Source organism: Melanotaenia boesemani, chromosome 11, assembly GCF_017639745.1.
Source record: "Melanotaenia boesemani isolate fMelBoe1 chromosome 11, fMelBoe1.pri, whole genome shotgun sequence".
Lineage (NCBI taxonomy): Eukaryota > Metazoa > Chordata > Actinopteri > Atheriniformes > Melanotaeniidae > Melanotaenia > Melanotaenia boesemani.
The window spans coordinates 18,094,578-18,117,509 of record NC_055692.1 but is presented as its reverse complement, the minus strand read 5'-3'; the positions used below and the strand labels follow the sequence as shown (position 1 = coordinate 18,117,509).

The following is a 22,932-nucleotide window of genomic DNA, read 5'->3' as shown; positions in this document are numbered from 1 at the left end:
TATTAGCCAGCTTTATATGTTTTTACAATATTTGACAGTAAAGTAGTCCAGACATATTCAAGGTATGTTACATGCTTTATAAACCTAATAGATTGTCACAAATTATATTAATACCTTGTAATGAGTAACTGTTTCAAAGAAATCTGACGCAATCACTGTAATTTTAAATAATAAAATAGTTCCCCCCTAATAATGACATTTATTCATCACATTTTAAATGCACACACAAAATACATTGTCTCTGTTAGGACATGTTATAAAAATACATCTAAAAACAAAAACAACAACGAAAAAACAAACAAACAAACAAAAACAGCAGAATGAAATTCTTGTAACTGTAAAGCTTTATTTTACTAACTAACATGTCCATGCATTTATCACTCTGAAGAGGAAGATCTGAGACTCTGCTCTGCTGGGGTTGGTAAACCCAGGAAGTAACCTGTAAAAGTTTCCATAGATATCTCATCTGGGATTGCACCCCCCAATGAATACTCTGAATCCTCACCTGAATGCACACATTAAACAGTGATGATTACAATAATGGAAATTGTCGGTTCATGTCTTGTATGTTTTCATTTTACATGCTGACATATTTGTCATGCTCACCGAGTGCATGGCCTTCCTCTTCCTCTTCCTCTTTATTGAGGCCTAAAAGTGTAGTAAAACACTCTGCCACCTCTTCTTCTGTCATGCATTCTCCTATTAATAATATAAAAATTATGCATTTTAGTGGATCCTCACTCCTGATAATAAAATACAGAACAGAGGAGCTCTTTTCTTAATAATTTTACAGTGCCAAAACTGAAAACATCCAGACTAATGTTTTGTTAATTCTCTGGTCTTAAGCATACCTCGAACTTGAAGAAGTTCTAGCAGCTCATGTCTTAGCAGAACATGCCGTCCTGTACTGTCAGTGTTACCAAGGACTTTAAAAGCCTGGACAATCTCATTGCTTGAGATGCCAAAAGCTGACCGGTGGTTAACATACAGCTTAATAAATTCCTCCAGGTCAATGTCAGTCACATATTTTCCTGTTTCGGCGTACTTGCTGAATTTGACCTCATTTTGCATGTCTTCTATCTGGGGAAAAATAACAAACTGAACTTTTAAAGCAGTTCTGATGAGTAAAAAGGTATTTCTGTTGTGTCCATCATACCTCTTTTTCAGTAGGAAAGTACCCAAGTGCTCTCATTAGACAGGGAACATCTGACAGGGAAATTTTTGTAGGCACTTGTTGTTTCTTCATCAAGTCAATGCCATGATGACGGATTAAGCAGTAGTAGAAAACATCTTCCATCTCCTAAAGACAAAGAAAAAACTCAGAACTCTGAGAAGCTGTGGTTATAGTGTTGCTGTAAATGCAAATATTTTCACTTATATCTTAATCTCTTGGGTTTGTATAAACTAGAAATGTCATAATGCCTTAAAAAAATTAAAGCTTGAATGCTGAATTTTATGTTTCTTCTCTAAAGACACCAAGTGAACAAACAATAATAATAAAAATAACCTCCTCCAGAAGTTTAAAGAACTCAACATATCTGATACTAAATTGCATATGATGAAGCTAACCTGTCATCTTCACTACTGAAGCACTTCACTAGTTTGATGATCAATCTAAGCTGTTTAAACAACATGCCACATTCACCAATTAACAGGCACACAGCAATTACCATTCTTAACACAGACTGCTTATGTCGTGTTCACACATAGACAAACACCTCGGGGCCAATGTGAGATTCAGTATCTTGGACAAGAAAACTTGGACATGTGGAATGAAGAAGTCAGTGACACAAACTTTCCAGTTGGTGGATATTCGCTCAACCGCCACAGCAGTCAACGTATAAATGTAAAATGATAATCAATTAAAGGCACATGAAGAATCAGATAAACCGTGTGACACTATGGTTTATACACTGGTACAATTTAACAGTGCCAGTGTAGAGAAAAAGTTTGCTTTCAGCAGAAAGCTGCATGCTGACATAATAACATCTGCAGAGGCATTGAGCAAATGAGGTCAACTGAATTAAAACTTGTGGAGTCTTTATTTTTCACTTCATAATGCTTAACTATCAACAAGGTATTACAGTATATTATTGATTTTTATTTTACACTCATTGCTCATAGGGTAAAAGCAAAATGTTGAACTCACCCTGTAAAACCTGCCATCTCTTCCTCCATCTAAGAGAGTATAAAAGGGCACCATGTCCTTTCCACCCATGGTGGCCGTGGCTTCCAGTACACTGTACGAACCATAAAAAGAAGACCTGTTTCAGGAAACGTCATAAAACAGTTTATGCATTTCCTCTTGTTCTCAAGTTGGTATTAGTAAACTCTACCTCAGGTTTATTTCCCATGAGCAGACACTGCAGTCAGATCCTCCTGCAGTAAAAACAAATTGCCCATCATTGGAGCAGGCAAGGGCAGACACCCCTGTTGGATGGCAGACCAGCGCACTGGACTTGTAAGGGTTTCCATCCAGAGGCAAAATCTGGAGGCCCACCTGCAGGACATACAAGCATTCTTACTGGTAATATAAAAGATGTGAAACAGCACTGTACTACCTAATTCACTTTCAACTGAACACTGTGACAACATGCATCAGGTAAATAAGAAATAAGAAAAGCTTTGAAAAACAGCACTTGCTAGGGTCCAACATGCTGTTTCTTTTCTTTTTTGTAATGATTTCAAGCCACATTTTGATTAAATAAAAACTACAAACACAATTAAGCAGATTATGCAATAAACTGCTACAAACACATTTTAAGACTAACCTTATCCTCTGTGATGTATGCCATGTGATAGGAGCTTCTCTTGGGTTCGTTAGACTTGGGAAGAACCAATATTTGTTTGATGGGAGTGCCAAATGTAGGACCAAGGAGAGTCTTTCTATTTTTATAGAACACATGACACAAACATGTAATAATCCCTCCCAATAATTTAGAGTGACAGCGTCAATAACATATATCGTGATCTTGTTAAAGTACATTACAAACCTGCACATCTTGGTTGTGCTGTTGAAAAGCTTCATCTTGTACTGGTCTGAGGCTATGAGAATAAACTGTTCTGTTGTAAGGGGAGGATACCAAGTCATGCACAAGGGCACAGCACTTTGTTCAATATGCTCCGAGCTTAGGATGAGAAGCTTGTTCACAGTGCTCTTTTCCAGGTCATACTCCACCTATTATTCAGTTCCACATACACAATATATATATAAAAAGGAACATGTAATAAAAAACTGCAATGAAAACTGTATTACAAAACAGCTGAATGCACAAAGTGGGCATACCAGTTTGCGGTCCATTCCCAAAGATAGCAGTCTTGGTTGGGTGCTGTCCAGATAGACCCCAAAGAGAAGATCTTTGATGGGTTTGTAATGAGAGCAGTATCTTCCCAGATACATCCAGCAAGGAAGGGAATCTTTATTTTTCTGCAAGTGGAACACTGTCACTGCTTTGCCAGTGTCCTAACAATGAACATGGATAAAAAAAATGTTCATGCCAAGTTTCAGTAAAAACAAACCAATTAATTTTAAAGTTGGGATATGTATGTATTTAGTTATTGATCAGCTGAGTCTGTCAAGAGTTGTGCCAGTCTTGTTGGATAGTATAACACTGAGCATAACTTTTACATAGTTCTAAAAGTTTTACCTTTATAGTATCTTAGTATAGTATAGTATCTATTTTTTAAAGTTTGAATTGCATTAGCTGTTGAACATTTGCTCAGCTGTAGGCCACTTGTGGGAAGCTACAGCTTAGCTTCTTAATTTTCCAAACTGAGGCTGCTGTCCACTGTAGGTTAGACAGACTGCTAAGAACTGCACATAATCCAACTTTAAACAAATAAACAAACAAATGAAATGTCTTTTTAAAGCAATGAAGAGTAAATTTAAAATGCATAATCACATGTTAAACACATATTCTCCTGTATTCTCCCTCCTTATATATCAACACTGTATCACATATTTGATCCTAGAGCCATTCAGTCTGATCCAGCTAAGTTTAGTCATATCTCTAAGACATGCTCACCGCAGTGGCAAGGTACTGTGAGTCTAAGGAGAAGGTGATGAGGTGGATGCTTTCTGTTGTGTAATGGAAACATTCCTCCGGATCACTTTGCAAAGTGCGGGAATTTAATAGGTGAACAGCTCCACTGCCAAAACCAACAGCTAGGTATCGCCCTGTTTTGAGACAAAAGTGCAGGTCTTGAATTTAACAAGATCAAAATCACAGAGCAGAAAGGAAATGCTTGGTAAATGATATATGGAACAGCTTTGTGTTTTGCGGCAACAAGGAAGCAAACTAGCTCACCTTTAGGGTCAAAAATCATACATTGAATGTGCTTCTCTGTCTCAAAGACCCTGCTGCCAATGATTGTTTTGTTGTTGTAGTCCCACACTTTTAAAGTGCCCCTTTGGTTACCCATGGCCACAGCTGGCTGATTGGGGTGGCATGCCAAGGCATAGACAGGCTCATGATCCTCATGCAGGAGAATCTGTGGGATGCTGTTCTGTGTTTTTACATGCACAACTTTGGAACTGACTGTTGACACTATAAAGTTCCTGCAGAAGAAGAAACATCAGACTGACTAACAAGTCGTAGCCTACTTAGGGATTTTAATTGCATTTTCTCCCAATACAAAAAAAAAAAAAGAAAAAACAGTATAGGTTTAAGATACATTAGATCGGACATCATACCTGACAATTAATGGATTGGCCTCCAGAGTGTGGTCCTCCAGATATCCATCTGAACACTCTTTGGAAAAGGAAATGGAAACAATAGCGTCCAGATTAAAGTCACTGTACCAAGTGAGAACCCTTAATAATTCATCATAAAAGTAGATTTGGCCACAAACATCACCAGTTACGATATAGCTGTAAGATGAAAAGATACAAAAAGTCACCCATTAAATACAAAGCAACATTCAATCAGCAACTACAATGAAAATTTCTGCTTCTGGGTACCAATCAGTCATGGTGAGAAAAGTGATCAGGTGGTCCTGAAGGTGAATTAGTTTTTTTTTTTTAAAGTGCAGGCTCTGATGATCAGTCAAATAGTCCTTGACATCCCACACCACTATGCTGCCTGCAGTGGCTGTTAGGATCTGAGGATTTGTCAAGTGAAACACAGACAGACTGAGGGACATGTCAGCGATGTGGACAGTTGTAGAAGCATCAGGAGAAGGCTGAGTAAATGCGCTAGCACGAAGAGCTTTTGCAGCTGCGTCACTGAACTGAAATGATAAAGAGATCAAACATCTATCAAATTATTTAAACGCATAAAACACAAATTCTTATCAAGATTTTGATACCTTCTTGAGCTTCAGTGCAAAGAACTGCAGACTTTCCTTTGCCTGGAAACAGACCTGCTGGTTAATGCAATAAATGTATACCCTACAACTGTGTTGTTGTTTTTTCTTAACTTACAAATACAAGTGGAACTTACCCTGCTGTAGAATAAGACATGACTTTTACTGATACTGAGGAGCTGAGTACTATCCCCTGGTTTAAAAATAATGTAATCCTAAAACATATTTCAACATTTGAACATTAAACCTCCTACATCAATTCCAGGATATTCAACTGTTAAAAGAAAAGAGATCACTGACTTGAAAACCAAGATTGGGATCAAGTTTGGTGCAACATAAGGGTTTTTGTGCCTCACTGGTCCAATCCCAAATGCAGACACACTGGAAAGACATTTATATATATAAAAAAAAACGTTAACAGCAGTGTGCTGTTCAGTGTACACTGTCATTAATTTGTATAGTCATGCTGTTATACTCACTTGAACTTCTTCACTACCAAGGGTTGCCAGATATTTTGTGTCACTTGAAAATGCCATAGCAATGACACCTTCATCAGGGTGGCAGTCAAAAAATGTCTGCACAGGAATGCTAAAAGGTTTTTAACACAAACAGGGATATCGTCAAGAGTAAGACTCAGTCTAAAAACAAATGCTTTAACATATGGAGAACTGAGAGCTACCCAGAGTAGGAGTCCCATATCATCACCATCCTCTGTGACCCACGATCTGCTGTTGCAATCCAACGTCTATCTTCACTTACACACATACATGAGATGGGGTGGGAGTGACCCTGAAGACATTAAGAATTAAACTATGGACATTTAGAATTAGCAGTGTAGCAACAAAAACCTCATATTGAAAACATTCAGCTAGGTCCAAAATGTTTCTTGACAAAAAATAACATTTGGAGTGAGAAGTGTCATTTATAAAATATGCTAATGCTTTTTCTTCTATTTGTTTCCTGATGTTGCTTGATGACAAACTTGAGATGGATGGATTCCACAAATTTGTGCAACACCATATTATCCATGTTAATCCAGCATGACAAGATATTTATCCTAAAAGTATTTGACAGTCAGAGATGTTTAGTCTTCAAAAAATTTGAGCTGTACTTTGGGCTCATTGCCCTGCAAACCAAGTACAAAGTAGCTAAACTTCCTGTACCACACTTGAACATTCCCAGCAGCACGTTTCACAGCACATCTGTTAATCTTCATCCATACACTTTGGTTACTGCTACAATTGAGGTATGAATCCATCAGAAAAAACAGACCTGAGCTCACCACAAGTGGCCTGGGAGTAATTTAAACACATTACTTGTCCTCTGAGACCAACACTAACAGATGTTTGTTTAACAGGATTTTTTTGAAGACTAGTCTTTCATTTTTTATTAAACAAACATTGGATCAGTGGTTACAATTCTTTTTCACCTCTCTGTAAATGAAGTTTGAAGTACTGATCTCCTTAGTGTGCTCTTTTACATCTTTCTGATTGCACATAAGATACTATTGATACTAATACTGTACTAATTTTGGTTACACAAAGTGTATAAAGCCATCCACTGCCTTTTTAGGAACCTATAGGCTAGTCTTGATTTGATGTAGAGGAAGGAAGAAAGTTTTGATGTCATGTTTCCCACTATCACAGTGCTATAAAGTAAGTAATCTGCTGGAAACATGTGCACATTTATTGTTAACTGTAGGAAAAATCTAATGAACAAAATAATTTGAACAAGTGCTTTAGCTGAAGGAATAACATTCCAGGAAAATCTGAATGTACTGATTACACAAAGAAGTTTATACGTGACAATTCAACTGTTTTACTTACATTTGGATGATCTTTATTATCCTTTTTTATAGTATGTGGAAATTTCTAGTTTTTAAATGTGTCAAATCCATAAATTTTCTGTTTACTTCTAAATTTACCTTGAAATATGATTGACTGATTGTGGATGTTGTTTCTGACTTTCAGACCTCGCTATCCATCAGTTTGTTAAATTCTGGCAGTGATATTTACCTGTAGTAAATGCTGGGATTTTGTGGTGTGATTATATATGATCCCAACATTAGTTCCAGCATAAAGGACCACCAGTTGATCATGGTCTTGCAAACTGAAGACAGGAAAAGCTGGATTCATCCCAAAGACCCATTCTAATGACTGAAGGAGATCAAAAAGAGAAAAAATTGTAGTATTGTCATGAGCCAATTAAAGTTCTTAATTACTCTTTTATTTTGGGAAATGCAGTATGTATATGATAGATTTTACAGACAAGGGTGCAGAAGGACAGAACAATAAATATTTGTACGTTTTGCACATGTTTGCAAAAAAAGGCCTCAGCTCAGAGACAATACATACCAGCGCTTGGTTTCCAATAGGCCTTGTCTTCGAGAAAAGACTGTCTTTGGTTGCAGTGTAGACTTGAGACTGCCCAGTCGTCTTCAGTTCAGGCTCTGTTTCCACTTTTCTGACATCTGAGCTTGGCTCCCCTTCTTTAGCTTCAGCTTCTAACATGATGTCTAAACACAAGACGACTGACCACACTTTTTCTTTTTAACTCACGAGTTTTCTAATCTATTCTGTCAAGTTGAGGAAGGTAGTTTTCGCTCCTAACAAATAATAATAATAATCTTGCAAACTTAAATACAAAACAAATTACGCTATTAAATATATTGTAATATTTTGAAGCTTAATGCTGAGAAATCGTTTGCTAAATCTTAACTTATCTACGTTGTTTTATCAGTTCATGCTAATGTTTACTTGCAGCTGTAGCGCGTAGCTTTTCGTTGCCTGGTTACAAAGAAACACAGATGGTTCGCGTGATTAAGCAAGAAAAAAAAAAATTCAAAACATTTTCCGGTTAGACTTTTTATATTAAAATATTTTGACTGCCATGTTTTTTTATATATATATCTGGTTAAACACAACAAGTACAATAAATACACTACATGTTAGGAGAACAACACACAATTTAAAAGAACAGTTTCAATCCTATTTAAATATAGCTCTACCATGTAAATCTGTTCGCAAAATTATAAGTCTTTGTAGGGGCTCCAGATCAGCAGATTACAGTTTCACATTAGCACCACTAGAAGTCAGTGAAACCCGTTTTTTCTGATACACAAACAGTAAATAGTAGTAGTAGTAGTAGTAGTAGTAGTAGTAGTAGTAGTAGTAGCAGCAGCAGCAGTAGTTTAATTTTGTACATTTGAAACGGACGCATTTTTTTAAACTTTAGCACATGTAATTGCATTACTATATTTCTATTAAATTAAATAAATATAGAGACAGAGAACTTTAGATTGTCTACATAGGCTGCAAAGATAAAGATAATTCTAAAGTATTTAGAATGTTACACGTGGAGCGGAAATTAAAATGTTTTGTTTGCACCGGAAAGTAAGCTTTGTCAAGCATGTGATATTTCAAGATATTGTGGAAAAGTTAATCCACTTCCAAAGATACTTTTACTTTGAATAGTTAATTCTGTCAGGAAATCGCTGCGACATTACAGGGTTGTCCGTGACGTTCTTCCGGTTGCAGAGGTTTTGGAAGTAGCTGAACTTCCCACTACGTCTCAACGTCAACTTTTTTTTCAAACTTTTTATTATATTTTGTCATCAGTAGTTTATTTATTTATTTTCTTCTTCTTTTTTCCCCCGTCGTGTCATTTAATGGGATGTGAAGGTCTATCACCTTTATTGTGCTACATATGAAGATTTTATGACAGAGGAGGCAGAAAGCAGCTAACGCCTGTCATGTTTTCACCCGCTCCCTAGTTGACAGGTGAGGAACATTGATTTAATTAGGAGATATTTTAATGATTGATTTAAAGATTTTAAACGATCGCATTATGGCGGTCTTTTATCCAATCCTCTCAGCTTTCAGTCAGCCGCTCCGGCTTTAGAGATTAGCTAGCACCAACTCACATAAACGGAGTTCTGCTTCGCTTTTAACAGTTATACGAAATCATGTGACCAGTTGTATTTGGTCTTACTATGAGATATCGTCGAAATTGGCTATTTCTTTTTGTGAAACTACTCGTTAGCATGGACTTGACAGTAAATCAAATTCAATTAGTTTAGACAGAAATGAATTCCATTCCTGTTGTCACTGATATCCAGAGCCTCTTTATGGTGCTCGAGATTACGTTTTCCTGGGTTTTTATCATCTTTATTTTAGGATTCAGGTGGACCATAAGCTGTACATGATAAGCTAAAACATGTTCTTGATGTTTATGTCAAGTTCAGCACAACCAGTGTATTAATACGAACAGTCTGAGAGTAATCATACAGACATAATCACAGAAGAAACTTTGCTCTCCACATGATCATGAGTAGACCTAAGTACACATTGTGCTCAGTTATTATGTGGACACAGTTCCACATAATTAACTTCAATCCACAGAAAATCCTAAATGTTGTAAAACTTCAAACTAAATGTTTCCAGAAAGAAATTATAGCCTATAGTCTTTGTCATGATATTATCCAGACATGTTTACAAACTCACTCATGTATTCTTTAAGTATAAACTGTAGCTAATAATAATTATAAATGACACAGTTGGCCTTTACTAAATTATCAAGACACTGGCAGCAGATGTGGGAGATAGTTTTCAGTCCATTTTCAGTACAGATGAAGGTTTTGTCGTTGTTTTCATCCTTTAGTGTTTCAGATTTTTTTCCAGAACCAGTAAAGTTTCTTTCATTCATTTTTTTTGCCCTTTTGTAAACCTAAATATAAGATGATAATCAAATCTTAGGTCTCAAAATGGCCACTTGCCTAATAATTAGGTTATTGACACTATTTTTTTTACTGTAGTTGTTTAATATTTGAAATATTAATATTGTCTCCAAAAGGTTGGTTGTAAGAGAACTCTACAATGTGGGCAAATAAGCAAAGAGGAATCAGAGTTTCTCAAGAAGAGCTGCTCTGCAAGAATGCCTGTGGGTACTATGGAAACCCTGCGTGGCAAGGCTTCTGCTCCAAGTGCTGGAGGGAGAAATCGCGTCCAGCTGGAACACCAAGACAAGACACAAGGTAGACTTAAATGACATTTCGGTACCTTACAATTATTTTATAATTCCTAGCTTGTAAAAATTTGTTTAGGTTCAAATTTCTAATACTGTTACTCCTTGTAGACCGAGCAGTGATGGAGGACTTCCCACATTCTCCAAATTCGAAGAAAAGAAAAACATTGAGAAAGGTCGTCGGATTAATACAGTGAGAAGACTCTTCTGGGGCAGCTCATCGCCTCCAAAACCTCAAGGTAGGTCTGCAAGTTTAGGATATTTTAAAATACCTTTGTATCATACTAGTTAATTTTCCAAGACACGCTTAATTTGCCTGGGGGATTGAGAAGTTAATGGCTCAATGGTAAAAATCTGATATATATCTTAGAAAGTTAATAGCTGCTACTGTAGAGAAGAAAATGCAATCCTAAAGTAGAACAGAGAGCTGTCCTGAGGCTTGTCTTGTGAACCATGAACAGGAGGCTGACAAAAGCTGTTTATTTTTTTCTTGCTGCCATATACCAGTAAATTTAGCAGCATGCCTTAGTGAGACACAATCCAAGTATTTAGCATGAATCACCAGACACCTTCTCAGCACATGTTCAAGTTACAGCTATGTAATAAGAAAATTTCATTTTCCTTTTAGTATGTGGTATATAGACAAACTCTCATGTGGGTTTATAGTTTAAATTCAGCCTGTGGATTGTGCTTCTGGAAGTTGAAGTTGACTCAGTGTATACTTTAGCCAGCAACAGGAGCTGTTCTTTGTGTCATACTACTTAGTTTTTTTTTTTAATCTGAAAATTATGTCCACTGTTTGACCTTTTAGAGTCTCCTGAAAGCCACGCAAAAGTGCTGAAAGCCTACCAGAACCTTGAGCCGGGGGACTTCACTGGCTTCCTAAAGATATTGCGGAGTCCCTCCTCCCAGCGTTTACAGTCCCGCTGTACAGCGTTCCTCAACACAATGGAAGCTTACCATGTAATTACCTTAAAAAAATGTTCACACTTCACATTTCTTCTCTTTAATATGTGAAATCCTGATGGTTGATTCACACCACCTTTCCAGGATCTGCCGGTACAGAAGCAGTCGGACCTTGTGCAGGACTTTTACCAGTCTTTTGCTGAACATTTTAGAAGTGGGTACATGTCTGTTCAGCACATTCTTGTCTGCTTATTATGAAATCACACATGCATTTTTTTTTTATGTTTTCCCCTTTTTTTTCAGGTTTTCCTGAGGATCAGGTCACTCAGATAATGGAACATGTGGAGAAGCTGATAATGACACGGCTGCACAAATGGGTTTTCTGCCATGATAGCTGTGATGACGAACAGAAAGACCTAGCTCTCCAGAGAAGAATACGGTAATTTTTTATGTTTATTCAAGTCAGTTATTTCAGGGGCAGGGTTCAAATTGCACAGGGGCTTTTGGAGGGGCCTTATTTTTGGGTGTGTATGATGACTTCTGAAATCACATGGAAGCGTATATATGTGTACTTGTGCGTGGGAGCAGGGTCAATAACAAAAATTCTGCTACCACTGTATGCAGCTGATACAATCAGAAACATCTCATAGAACAGCGGTGTCCAGCTCCGGTCCACAATCCTGCAGGCTTTAGATCTCCCCCTGATCCTGATCGATTTTATTTGATTTATATGTTTCCCTGCCAAGTACTCACTTTTCTCAAATTATTAAATGATAAACAGATTTGTGAAGAACTTGAAGACAAGATGTTGAGGAGAATTGGGTGTATAAGGAAGTTGCCCTCGAGAACCAGATTAGGACAATCCTGACTAATGCTGTCAATGATTTAATCCTCTAACCTGAAACTCAAATGTCTCTGATGTCTTTACTTTGCAGTTCCTTAAACTGGGTCACTCCACAGATGCTGAGCGTTCCTTTTCCAGATGAAACAATTCCAGTTACAAGCGACCCCTTCATGCCTGCTATAACAGGTTATGTAAATCATCATTCCTTACTTATTTGCCTTCTTATCAAGAATATGCGTACTGATCGTGACTTTTAAGGTGCAGAAAGGGAGATTTTGTAGCACGTGGACAGACTTAAGCCAACTATTCAGTTATTAATCGACAAAGCTGAAATTTGCTTCTAATCTAATGTTTTGCCTACAGTTAAATGAGTATTTTCCAGTATTACGGCCTGTTAAGCCCCACACATGTTTGTAAATATCTGAATTTTTATTTTTAACAGCCATTATTGAAATGGATGCCAAAAGAGCCCCACAGGACAAGCTTGCCTGTGTGTCCAAATGCAGTCAGCACGTCTTCGAAGCGCTCTCTACCTCCAACAGTGAGCCAGCTAATGCTGATGACTTCCTGTCAGGCCTTATTTATGTGGTGCTTAAGGCCAATCCACCTCGCCTACACTCCAACATGCAGTACGTGATTCGTTTTGGTCTCCCCCACAGTCTCATGGCAGGAGAAAGCGGCTACTACTTCACAAACTTGGTAAGGTGCATAGTTGCTACTATACCAAAGCACTGTGTGTTTGTTAATAACTCAAAACTAAATTTTCCCCTGATTTAGTCTTGTGCAGTGGCCTTCATTGAAAAGCTTGACGGACCAGCACTCAACCTGAGTCCAGAAGAGTTTACGGGCTACATGCAGGGTCAGCGTGCTCCAGCTGCATTAACCAAGAGACAGCAGCTTGCCAGTGACACACAACATCTACTGGAAGAGCTAAAAGGCAGACAAGAGAAGCTACACCAAGGAGCAGATGTTCTCAATGCACAGTTGCAGAAGTGGGTCCAAACAGTTCATTCACAGCTGGATGAAGCAACAACCCAGTTTGCTCTGGTGCGGATGGAGATGACAGCACAAGCTGAGGTCTCACAGGTAGTTTCACCTTCTGCTCATGATGCATCCCAGCAAGGAGACGATAAAGAGCAGACAATGCTTTTGTTTAATGATCAGCGCCTGGGTTCACAAGATACAGACTGTTAGCTTTGTAAAAATGTGGTACTTTACATCAGCACTAACACGCAGACAATAGGTTTATATTGCATCAACATATTTGCACAATGTTCAACACCTGAAAAAAGGGGGGTTCAGGCATCTGAGGATGAAGGAAAACTTCCTGATGGAAACTTTGGTGTATATTCTTTCAACACACTTGTAATGTTTCAGTGACGTTACTAGAAATGATTTGCACTTGTATTTGGGGACGAAGGATAAAAAAAAAAAGCACATTCCACTTCATTAGCAAGAGTAATCAGAAGTAACATTAAGCACTCAGGGAACGCTTAGAGGTGTTAGGTAACACTTTAAAGGTTTTTATAACATGTAATTTTGTGTACCAATGTGCCTGACCTTAGTGAAATCTAATGTGACAAAAAAATGTGAATATTGATCACTACAGGTGAGAGAAGGAGAGGCTTATGTTGTAAACATGTTGCCTTCACAGTTTGATACACTCTTTGTAACACATTTTTCCATCTGAGATTGTATACAAAGGTTTCTATCTGTTGAAAGGTTTATGAAGAAAATGAAAGTGTTTTCTTTTGATCAATAATGGTATCCACTAATATATTAAAGATGATTTGTGTAATCAAGGAAGGTGTTTTTGTGGTATTTGTGGATACACAGCCCTTTATGCAACATTCTGTCCACCAGTAAGTCACTGGAATATGAGTATACCAGGTGTGTAAATAATTCAGTGCTTACCTGAATGAAGCATTAATAATAGAGACTGGGTGTAAATGTATATTTTTTTCCTAACAAATAATCAATATTTGTTTTTGTTGTTGAATACATGAAAAATATTTACTGTATTTAGATGATCACAAAAAGTGATGAAAAGCAGTTAAATCTGAAAGCTTGAATGTCATTTTTTAGACATACTCCTGTATAAGTTTTTATTATATTAAGTATATTTATGTAAATATTTTAGTACAGATTTGATGTGCTATAGTTAGTGATTACCTTTTCAAGATTTTTTAAACATAAATTTTATATATATATAATATAGACTTAATTCATTAAACAGTTTTGTGCTTGAAGGGTGTACAGAGTTGTCTAGTATGTATAACAGTCTTTTACACGGTCAGCTCCAGGGACTCTAAACTTGCCCCCAGCAGAGAGCCAGCCTCCTTCCCAGTTTGTTCAGTTGTTAACCTTCGCTCTGATGCTGCTGCTGCTCCAACAGATAGCTGCTAAACCGGTTGTACTCTCTACCACATACTTGTAGAAGATTCCCTGTACTCAGCCTCTTGTCCATCCCTAATACACCTCACAAATGCAGTCATCTGAATATTTCTGGGGCAGACAGGACTCTTCGGTTGTATTGGAAGTCTGAGTTATGCAGGGTGAATAGTAACTAAAAATACATTTCTGCTGCTGACAACCTTTTCAGACAAACAAACTCTCAGCCAGACAAACCGGTCTGTCATGAAGTCAATGATTTGGACTATAGTGAAGGGGTTTATCTCCATTTTCTGGAGCTCCTTACATAATTCAGGCTAAATTATATGACAAACAAGTCGGGAAGTGAAAGAATATAGTTCTTCCAGTGCCCCCTACTAAGGTGCTTACTTCTTTAGGTGAGTCAGTAACAGTCTCTTCAGGATTTTCAAATAATTAATAGGCCAAAATGGAATTGACACATATTTCAATGATGGGTTAAAAAAAATAAAAATAAAATAATGGCCTTACATTTACCAATGTGAAAACATATTGAATTACCTTTTATTAGTTTAAACAGTAATGCATTTAAGATTTTAAATAAACCAGCTACTTTTAAGTGTCGCTTTGACTTTTTATATTTCCTTTATTAATATTTAGAAGACACAATAATGAACAAGAACACTTTGCTACTTTAACAATTTTTAAAAAAAAATGAAGACAATACATAACTGTAATGATTAAGTATATCATAAAACAATTGCATTAGACATTTTAAAGTACCAAGTAGTTTTGTAGAAGTGCATTTGAATATTTTAATAAATAAAATAAATTTTTATGATTATACTTTAATTTGTCATATAGTATTTTTTGTGGTTTTTACTGTGTGATATCAATTTATACTGCTGTATAAAGACTTCTAAAAACTTTAAACTATAATTTGATAAAATTTGATTTTAATATAGATAGCAACTAAATTCCCAACAAGCTGTGTTTAAAAGTGTTGTGGAATATTTGGTGGCTTCAGGCCGTGGGCGTTTGGAGGCAGTAACACACAACACCGCCTCATTATGAACAGAAGAAGAAGAACAGCAGCAACAAACCGGAAGTAGATTCGTCATAGGGAGCTCGAGCTTACCAGCAATGAAGACGACGGGAGACAATAGCTCTGGGATTTGTGAAATAACCATGGACGATGTAAAAAGCCTCATAAAAAAGAAAGATGAAATTGAAGAACAGATTAAAGCTTATTATGACGTCTTAGAAGACGTAAGTTATACACACACAGGCTGGATAACTTAGTGCTACAGGTGTTCGTAGCTAAACATGATTGTTCTCTTGTTTACAGCAGGGTGTTGGAGTTGAAGGTCCCCTTGTTGACGCTGAGGGTTACCCTCGAGCAGATGTTAATTTGTACCAAATCAGGACGGCAAGACATAACATTTCATGTAAGCAGGCGTATGCTTTTGGTGTTTTCTCTGAAACCATATTTAAAAATAGCTTGGTTTACATCATGTGAACTTCTTGAACAGTATTCGGGTAATGGGTTGTGTTTTTCGACCGAATAATAGTCTTGTATTTAACTTTATCTTAAACCATTAATCAAGTGTTACAATAGTCGCCGATTAGTATTCTGTCAATTGACTAAACAATCAATGACACGACAGTCTTGGTTCTAAATATGTACATCTATTATATATATAAACCTCTGAAGAGATTTAATAGCCTGTCATTTTAAAGTCTTGGTTGTGTCTTCCAGGCCTGCAGAATGATCACAAGGCTATCATGGCAGAGATAGAAGAAGCCTTGCACAAACTGCACGCTCGAGAAAAAGCCAAGAGAGAGCAGGATGAGGCAGAAGCCCAGGTGGAGGCGATGGAGCAGCGGGTCACCTTGCCTCCTCCCTTTGCACGGGTGGATGCTGTGACTGAAGGCTCACCTGCCTCTGGAGCTGTGAGTGATGTGAACTGTGCTTTTTTTTTTATCCAGTAGTTGTTTCAGATGAACCATCACAATTGTTTGAAGCTAAGACTGACAAATAATGCAATTTATTTTCTCAGATTATAATAATTGTTTGTTTGTTTCAAAGGGGCTTAGAGTTGGTGATGGAGTCATTGAGTTTGGCTCTGTGAACACGGACAACTTTCAGAACCTCCAGAACATTGCTTCTGTGGTGCAACATAGCGAAGGAGTAGGTTTAACTTTTGTGTGGCAGATTTATTCTTGTGCATTTTCCTTGAATATTTTAAGTAATACTGAGATTTCAGCTAAATTTAAATGTAAACTCTCATCAGTTGTTCACATTTTATTCTGTTTTTCTCCTGATCCTCTTTTCAGCATTATATTGTACTCTTTATTTATACTTCCTGATATTATGTGGATTTGACAGTTTCTATTGCTAAAATCTTGCAGAACACGCTTCTTATAATTAAGTGTAAGCTGCTCTGTCTTGTTCTTTTACAGAAACCCTTTCGTGTGACTGTGATCAGGGCTGGCCAGAAAGTTCATATGAGCCTGACCCCACAGCGATGGTCAGGCAGAGGTCTGCTGGGGTGAGTGCACAAGGAGACACTATCATAATCTCAAGTGTGGACTAAGAGCAAATAACTAAATCAAATTAACAAAATCAGTCTGCAAAATAATAATAAAAGAAAAAAAGCTGCATATGTTTTGTGTCAATAATCATGTTTCCCATGTAGTGGTGCAGGTAAAATAAGCTGTTTAGTGCACTCACTTTGAATATATACAATTTATGATAGTAATAGCTTTCTCTTTTATTAAATGGGCTAATTTAGTCACAAATCTTTATTTTTTTTCCCCCAGATGCAACATTGTTCCAGTCCAGCAATAATCCACAAGACTTTTTTCAGAATTCCAGTTTTGGAAAGTCTTCCCTGAATAGTTCCACGCTTATTTTGTAAATACAGCAGATATCTCTATTTTCATTTTTCTGTATCTTATTGGAAACATGAAACATTTTCTTCGTTCAAGGGTGATTTTAAGAATGTAATTTATGGGGGGAAAAAGTGTTGCAACACTTGTTATCAGCATGTTGTGCTGATTACTCTAAGTTAGGATAAACAGCTAATCTTCATGATAAAAAGGGGGCTTAAGGAAATTTTTCTCAAACATGGATGCCCTTAGCAAATATCAATGAAGTTAGCCTGTTTCATTAACTTCCATTCTGTTGTACACACAATTATTTTGGTTCAAGGGTGAGCGTTTCAGTGAAGAGTTCTGATGCCAGTATCTGGGGCTGTTGCTATGAAATCTTGCAGTGATGTGAAGCAATGAACAAAAGTGGTGAATGTGAACATCAACAGCTTACCTTCAACTCTTGGGAATGACAGCCTCTTAAAAATAAGAGTAAATCAGGGAATATTAGAAAGCTGATAAACTACTGCACTTTTGTTATCAATTAAGCAGTTAAAGATTTTGGTTAAATTGAGAAGTCTTTAGGATGTATACACCCCTTTAACCTGTTTGAAACAGTTTGCTGTGATCATTCAGTAAAAGATTTCCATTGCTGTGCCTTGTATTGATTCAGTTAAGGAGAAAGTTGGCATCACCAAGCATCTGTTTCTATCAGTGCAAGCAAAATAACACAGACTTGTGAAAACAAATATTCTTGGGCCATATGTTTAAATGCATGTTTAATATGTAAAATATTTTCTTTATAAACTTGTTAACCAAATTTCTGAGGAAAGTTATTGCCTTGCATTTAAGAATACTTGTCAGGATAAAGGACAGATGACGTCCGCATCTTCACATGGCCTTGCTGCATTAGGAGAGCCAATAAAGTTATTACAAATCTATACTAACAGAACAGTTTTTTTCTGAGTGGAACAACAAGAAACTAAATTAACAACATTTTCAGAGGAAAAAGAAATCACGCAGGTAGTTTAAGTTTCTTCTTTTTGGGCTTCACCATCTGTGGTAACTGGATTTTAAAGGCAGTCCTACAGAAAAAAAAAAACAATCTCAGCAAAATTAAGATTAAATTTCACTACATAAGGTCATTCGTACCAACAACATTTTTTTCTTGAAAATGTATTCAAAAGAAAACAGACTTACTCGCAAGTTGTGCAAATGGGGCTGAAGATGCAGAATACTAAAAAAAAAAAAAAAAGATGAGAAATGGCTTTAACATAAAATAACAGAACAGCTCTGAGCAATAATACTGGGATTATTGTGATGCGTTTTGTTTCTACTGTATTTCACTCACTTGACAGACAAACTGAACACACGTAACCAATTTCAATCAGGTTACGGTGGCAGAAACATGCAGCTCTGTAGTCTACGTGTGCGGGCGGCGGCAGCATCAGTTGTGAACGCTGCTCAGCGTCTGGCAGGAACACCCACTGTTCACAAAACACCAAACTAGTGTCTTCACATGTTCATAACAGCAAACAAGTTCTTAGAAATGTGTTCAACTATAATCCACTTACCAAAAGGTATTGTGCCAGGGATGCTTTCTGTGGTATCTTCAGGTACAAGCCTCCAGTTATATCACAAGCCTAAAGACAAACACATCAGCAAACTCTGAGAAACTTTATAAGGTAAAGACAAGATAAAGAGCAACAAGAAATACTTATGTGACTGAATGCTTGTTTGTATATTAAAACCTCCTTTTGATATAATGTGCTTCAACACTTCCTATCATTCCTATAATGATGTAAAAATACTCTTCTTCAATCGTGTTAATGAAGCTGAAGAATATACCTGCTGAAGGAGCCCTGAGTCTGAGTCCAACACACAGGCATCTATCAGGATGTTCTGTTTTAAAACAAGCGTTTTTTTTTTTTTTTTAAAAGAATACAATAAACACATTTATAAAAGAATGATGTTCAAACACAGGGTAAAATTATTGCTTTTACCTGCTTTTGTGCTGCAAAAATCACATTCATGAAGTTCATGTACTGCAGAGCACAGTCCTCAGCTGCTTTTATCACCTATCCATCACAATCAATGCAGATGATGAGCTCGAAGTCAGCTGAAGCAAAAGCACTCATTAAATTAGTTTAAGTCTTACCAATATTCTTGATTTGATCTCCTGTCCAACTAAAGAAATAAAGGAAAACTTAGATTTTAGAGCAAGGAAAGACAACAGAATGTAAGGCATATTTATCTGATAAAAGAAAAAAAATATTACCCTCCAGGTCTTTAGAGACCCTGTGGATATCTGGACATTTCAACGTTAAGGAAAATTTCCTACACAGCTCAGCCAAAGTTATTACTTCACACTGCAGGAAAAAAAAGATGAGGAGCAATCCTTTGAATACCCACTTCACAACATTTTTTTTTAAAAAAACAGCATATAAATCTTTTCTGTTAGCGGTTCTCAAAGATCTTTATTGTGTCTCTGATTTGCCCTCTAGCGGTAGTGGTGGCTGAGATATCTGCAGGTACATGGCTACCATTACAGGGAATGTGAAGGTCATTGTCTTACGAAAGGACGCTTTCACACACAGTGGGGCCAGGGATTTAACAGCAAAGTGTATAATCTACTCTAACACATGAAAAACAGAAGTGGAGAAATTAATAAACAATGCTGTTTCTCCCCTAACACAAACAAAAGGGTAAAAATTTTGTCATGATTAACAGTATTTTACATTTTCATGTAAAGTAGGTCCCAGATCATAAATAAAAATTATGAGCCCATAAAAAAAAAACATTCTTTACATTAGTAAAGCTTGTCCTGAAATTCAAAAGTCAATTATAACTTAATATTTATTCTCAAAATTAAACTTTTACTACACAACTAAACTTCCTTTTTCCAACTGATCTGTATCAAAGTATTAAGTTTTTACTGAGAGGATACAGCAGAGAGCTTTGGCGAGGGATCCAGCCAATAGAGCATCAGTCGAATTCCCCATCACTTCAGCTGTAAGAACATGAGACAGCAGATTTCAAACAGTTGTGACTGTATATATGTTACATTCATTTTACCCTCCTGAAAAAAAAGCCTTGTACCTACATTTCGACATAACATTCCTGATCTCTTCTGCAATAAGGTTGTTGGCGATAGATAGTAGTTCGTATTTTCCATCCCTGCTGGAGGATGCATCATCTTCACCGTTCTCCCCTCCTCCCCCGCTCTTATTAGGATATAGGAAGTGGCTGGGTGGAAGAGATGTTAATACAAGCAGTGAATGAAGCAAAGCATTAGACAGTCTGCACTTCAGTCTCTGATATCCAATATCAATATTTAAGTAAATGTAATAATGTAGTAGACCATAGTAAAAATCCTGCATTTAAAACGTTATTTACAGCATGCTGCAACTGAGGTACAATTACTATTTCTGCAATGGCTCCTTATGGCACATCAGTTTGTAAGTACCATTCTAATATTTTAGTGGATAAATGTGGAGGTGGTCTCAACAATGTCAAGCACCGTTTAGTACTTTAGTCCAACAGCTTTTAATGTAGTTAGACAAAATACATCTTATGGTCATGAGACTGATTAACAAGTAAAGATAAGTTAAATTAATAAAATTATATTTATTTTTTTATACTTTTAAGTTGAATCTTTGCTTTTTTAAAATATAATTGTAGAAAAGCAACATACTAAATGTACTGTTCATTGCTGGAAAGTGTTCTGTGACATTACCTGTCTTGGCAGTGGCTAGCGATGACAGCCAGCTTGTTTGTCCTGGTCATAGCCATGTGGGAGTTCCCCATCACCATGACTGCATCCAGACATTTGGACAAGGTGAACTGGACAAAGACAAGAGTAAAGTTGTGTTGTTTGGACATATTTAAAATGCTAATTTAACTGTACTCAAGAAAATGTTAATGGACTGAATTTTTAACCATAATTGTTAAAGTTCTTTTACACTGTGAGCTATATTCACCCATTCACAAACAATCATACAGCACTTTTTAGACTATACATTTATACAGGCTCCGCGGTACTTTTTGTTCTCCATCATACTCATTCACACACCACTAAACTAATTAGGTATAAAGGCATATATGTACATGTTTATGATGTGAAAAACTGTCTTAAACCCCATTCTAAAATTAAGAAAAGGGTCATACTTACTTCAGAATTAATCTTAATGTTTACCTTGCTAAAAAACTGAACCATTTGTCATGTGTTATCTTCAACTTTAGACCAACTTTTTCTCATGCTGTGTCCAAACAATTTCAATTAGATACATAAAATTGAATAAAACTGTTCCTAAAAAATTATTGATTGTAGTTATGCGAGTTTATATTATCCTTTTAGAAAACTGTTAAAACAGTTTCCATTTACGAATACAACAGAAAACTGTTATAAACTATTTTAATAGTTTTCTATTGTCAGTCTCCCTTTCTTCTGATAAGTTTTTTTTGTATGAGCTGTTTATCTCAAGCCTCAAGGCATTTGCAATGATAAGGTGGTACATAAATAAAAAAATAACAATAATAAAGAAAATAATGGAAAAAGAAAATAGCAGATAGCTCTAATTTTATGCAAAAACACATGAAACAAAATTTCATGACCACAACAGCCTTACGTGTAAAAGATAGTTGTTCATTATTATTTCTTTAAAATGGATTATTTAGACTTCTTATCACTAATATAATTTTAACTTACAGAAGAAAATTATTTAATATCATACTTGACCCCCCCACCCCTTCCATTTGGACAGTTTATATTGCATTTATTTAATGATTATGTGTATGATTTTTACGTGACATGAAAATGCAATAAAACTGTAATTGAGGAGTTAATTTAACATCATACCTCTGGCTCACGTTGAGCTTGCTGACCCCACCATATCGGATTTACATCCACGACGATGACCAGCAGATTGATTTCATCCTCTGCAGGATATATTAAAAGTATTCTTTTAAAGCAAAATGCAGCTTGTGGAAGAAACTCACAAATCTACCCCCTAAAAGTAGGAATACTACATGAAAAACATGGTCACTTAACGCGAGTCAGGCTAAAACAGACTAACCTTGTGCCATCACATCAAGTTATCGTTTAAAACGAAGAGACAAAATGTGTCAACTCTTGTTATTCCAGCTTTATCATCTGTCGACCTCCATCTTTGGCTCACAACCTACGCGGCGCAAAAAGTATGTTAAAACTGCAAATATTCAAGCAATATATCATTCAGTAAAAATAATTTTATTTATGTGAAATAACATCTCTCCAACCCACAGCAACAATAGAGACGGACTGTTTTCGCGTCATCACCGTGCGACCGACCGGACATTCTTCTACTATACATATTAGAACGTAAGGTGCAGTGCTGCCACCTAGCGTCCACTTTGTTTAGAGCACCAATACCACACAGATACTGTGTGCTGTACTGTATGCCACACAGATATATGCCACACACATATGCTGCGTGGCATTGATGCGTGGCATATCTCTGGAAATCCTTAATGTGCGCAGAGAATTCATTTGACAACCGTACAGATAGAAGAATGAAAATAGAGGTCCAAACAAGACAGAAATCTTGCATTGAAAACTAGTCATTACCAGTAGA

General features: G+C 36.6%; 4 protein-coding genes across 6 annotated transcripts; 2 read left to right on the top strand and 2 right to left on the bottom strand.

Moving 5' to 3' along the window:
- Positions 1–3: 3 nt before the first annotated feature.
- Positions 4–18,435, bottom strand: cfap251 (cilia and flagella associated protein 251). Of its 2 annotated transcripts, XM_042000115.1 has the most exons (21): positions 18,424–18,435; positions 7,659–7,930; positions 7,320–7,460; positions 5,984–6,093; positions 5,784–5,892; positions 5,605–5,685; positions 5,442–5,519; positions 5,308–5,349; positions 4,961–5,229; positions 4,694–4,870; positions 4,308–4,558; positions 4,026–4,177; positions 3,287–3,463; positions 2,994–3,178; positions 2,772–2,886; positions 2,337–2,500; positions 2,150–2,240; positions 1,157–1,300; positions 852–1,080; positions 607–699; positions 4–505 (listed from the first exon to the last, which is right to left on the bottom strand). In XM_042000115.1, exons 2-21 carry the CDS (start codon positions 7,812–7,814, stop codon positions 378–380), a joined length of 2,892 nt encoding a protein of 963 aa, XP_041856049.1. In that variant the 5' UTR covers positions 7,815–7,930; positions 18,424–18,435; the 3' UTR covers positions 4–377. The 2 variants fall into 2 exon arrangements, with proteins under 2 accessions (XP_041856049.1, XP_041856048.1); XM_042000114.1 differs by lacking the exon at positions 18,424–18,435 and having other exon boundaries at positions 7,659–8,123.
- Positions 8,826–13,636, top strand: LOC121649352 (rab5 GDP/GTP exchange factor-like). The gene is made up of 9 exons (XM_042000116.1): positions 8,826–9,083; positions 10,156–10,336; positions 10,438–10,565; positions 11,138–11,289; positions 11,377–11,446; positions 11,536–11,671; positions 12,168–12,262; positions 12,519–12,775; positions 12,854–13,636. Exons 2-9 carry the CDS (start codon positions 10,179–10,181, stop codon positions 13,268–13,270), a joined length of 1,413 nt encoding a protein of 470 aa, XP_041856050.1. The 5' UTR covers positions 8,826–9,083; positions 10,156–10,178; the 3' UTR covers positions 13,271–13,636.
- On the top strand, positions 15,545–18,261 carry psmd9 (proteasome 26S subunit, non-ATPase 9). Of its 2 annotated transcripts, XR_006012101.1 has the most exons (7): positions 15,545–15,715; positions 15,795–15,894; positions 16,206–16,399; positions 16,536–16,637; positions 16,910–16,998; positions 17,270–18,004; positions 18,036–18,261. XR_006012101.1 is itself a non-coding variant. In XM_042000118.1 (6 exons), exons 1-6 carry the CDS (start codon positions 15,590–15,592, stop codon positions 17,295–17,297), a joined length of 639 nt encoding a protein of 212 aa, XP_041856052.1. In that variant the 5' UTR covers positions 15,545–15,589; the 3' UTR covers positions 17,298–18,261. The 2 variants fall into 2 exon arrangements, 1 of the variants encoding a protein (XP_041856052.1); XM_042000118.1 differs by having other exon boundaries at positions 17,270–18,261.
- On the bottom strand, positions 18,085–22,640 carry gtf2h3 (general transcription factor IIH, polypeptide 3). Its single transcript, XM_042000117.1, has 14 exons — positions 22,602–22,640; positions 22,396–22,500; positions 22,179–22,258; positions 21,057–21,163; positions 20,424–20,566; positions 20,268–20,330; positions 19,599–19,628; positions 19,479–19,507; positions 19,324–19,398; positions 19,169–19,222; positions 18,895–18,963; positions 18,672–18,807; positions 18,521–18,557; positions 18,085–18,405 (listed from the first exon to the last, which is right to left on the bottom strand). The coding sequence occupies exons 2-14, from the start codon at positions 22,403–22,405 to the stop codon at positions 18,336–18,338; spliced, it is 903 nt and encodes a 300-aa protein (XP_041856051.1). The 5' UTR covers positions 22,406–22,500; positions 22,602–22,640; the 3' UTR covers positions 18,085–18,335.
- Positions 22,641–22,932: the final 292 nt, after the last annotated feature.

Excerpts from the sequence above, each read along its gene's own strand:
- psmd9 (XM_042000118.1), top strand. The coding sequence starts at position 15,590 with ATGAAGACGACGGGAGACAATAGCTCTGGGATTTGTGAAATAACCATG. Across the intron at positions 15,895-16,205 it reads GGCAAGACATAACATTTCAT|GCCTGCAGAATGATCACAAG; the intron begins GTAAGCAGGCGT and ends TGTGTCTTCCAG. Across the intron at positions 16,999-17,269 it reads TCAGGCAGAGGTCTGCTGGG|ATGCAACATTGTTCCAGTCC; the intron begins GTGAGTGCACAA and ends TTTTTCCCCCAG.
- LOC121649352 (XM_042000116.1), top strand. The coding sequence starts at position 10,179 with ATGTGGGCAAATAAGCAAAGAGGAATCAGAGTTTCTCAAGAAGAGCTG. Across the intron at positions 10,337-10,437 it reads ACACCAAGACAAGACACAAG|ACCGAGCAGTGATGGAGGAC; the intron begins GTAGACTTAAAT and ends TACTCCTTGTAG. Across the intron at positions 10,566-11,137 it reads ATCGCCTCCAAAACCTCAAG|AGTCTCCTGAAAGCCACGCA; the intron begins GTAGGTCTGCAA and ends TTGACCTTTTAG.
- gtf2h3 (XM_042000117.1), bottom strand. Across the intron at positions 20,567-21,056 it reads GCTAGCCACTGCCAAGACAG|CCACTTCCTATATCCTAATA; the intron begins GTAATGTCACAG and ends TCTTCCACCCAG. Across the intron at positions 19,508-19,598 it reads GGTCTCTAAAGACCTGGAGG|TTGGACAGGAGATCAAATCA; the intron begins GTAATATTTTTT and ends TTATTTCTTTAG.
- cfap251 (XM_042000115.1), bottom strand. The coding sequence starts at position 7,814 with ATGTTAGAAGCTGAAGCTAAAGAAGGGGAGCCAAGCTCAGATGTCAGA. Across the intron at positions 2,887-2,993 it reads AGCACAACCAAGATGTGCAG|AAAGACTCTCCTTGGTCCTA; the intron begins GTTTGTAATGTA and ends CTATAAAAATAG. Across the intron at positions 506-606 it reads AGAGGAAGGCCATGCACTCG|GTGAGGATTCAGAGTATTCA; the intron begins GTGAGCATGACA and ends GTGTGCATTCAG.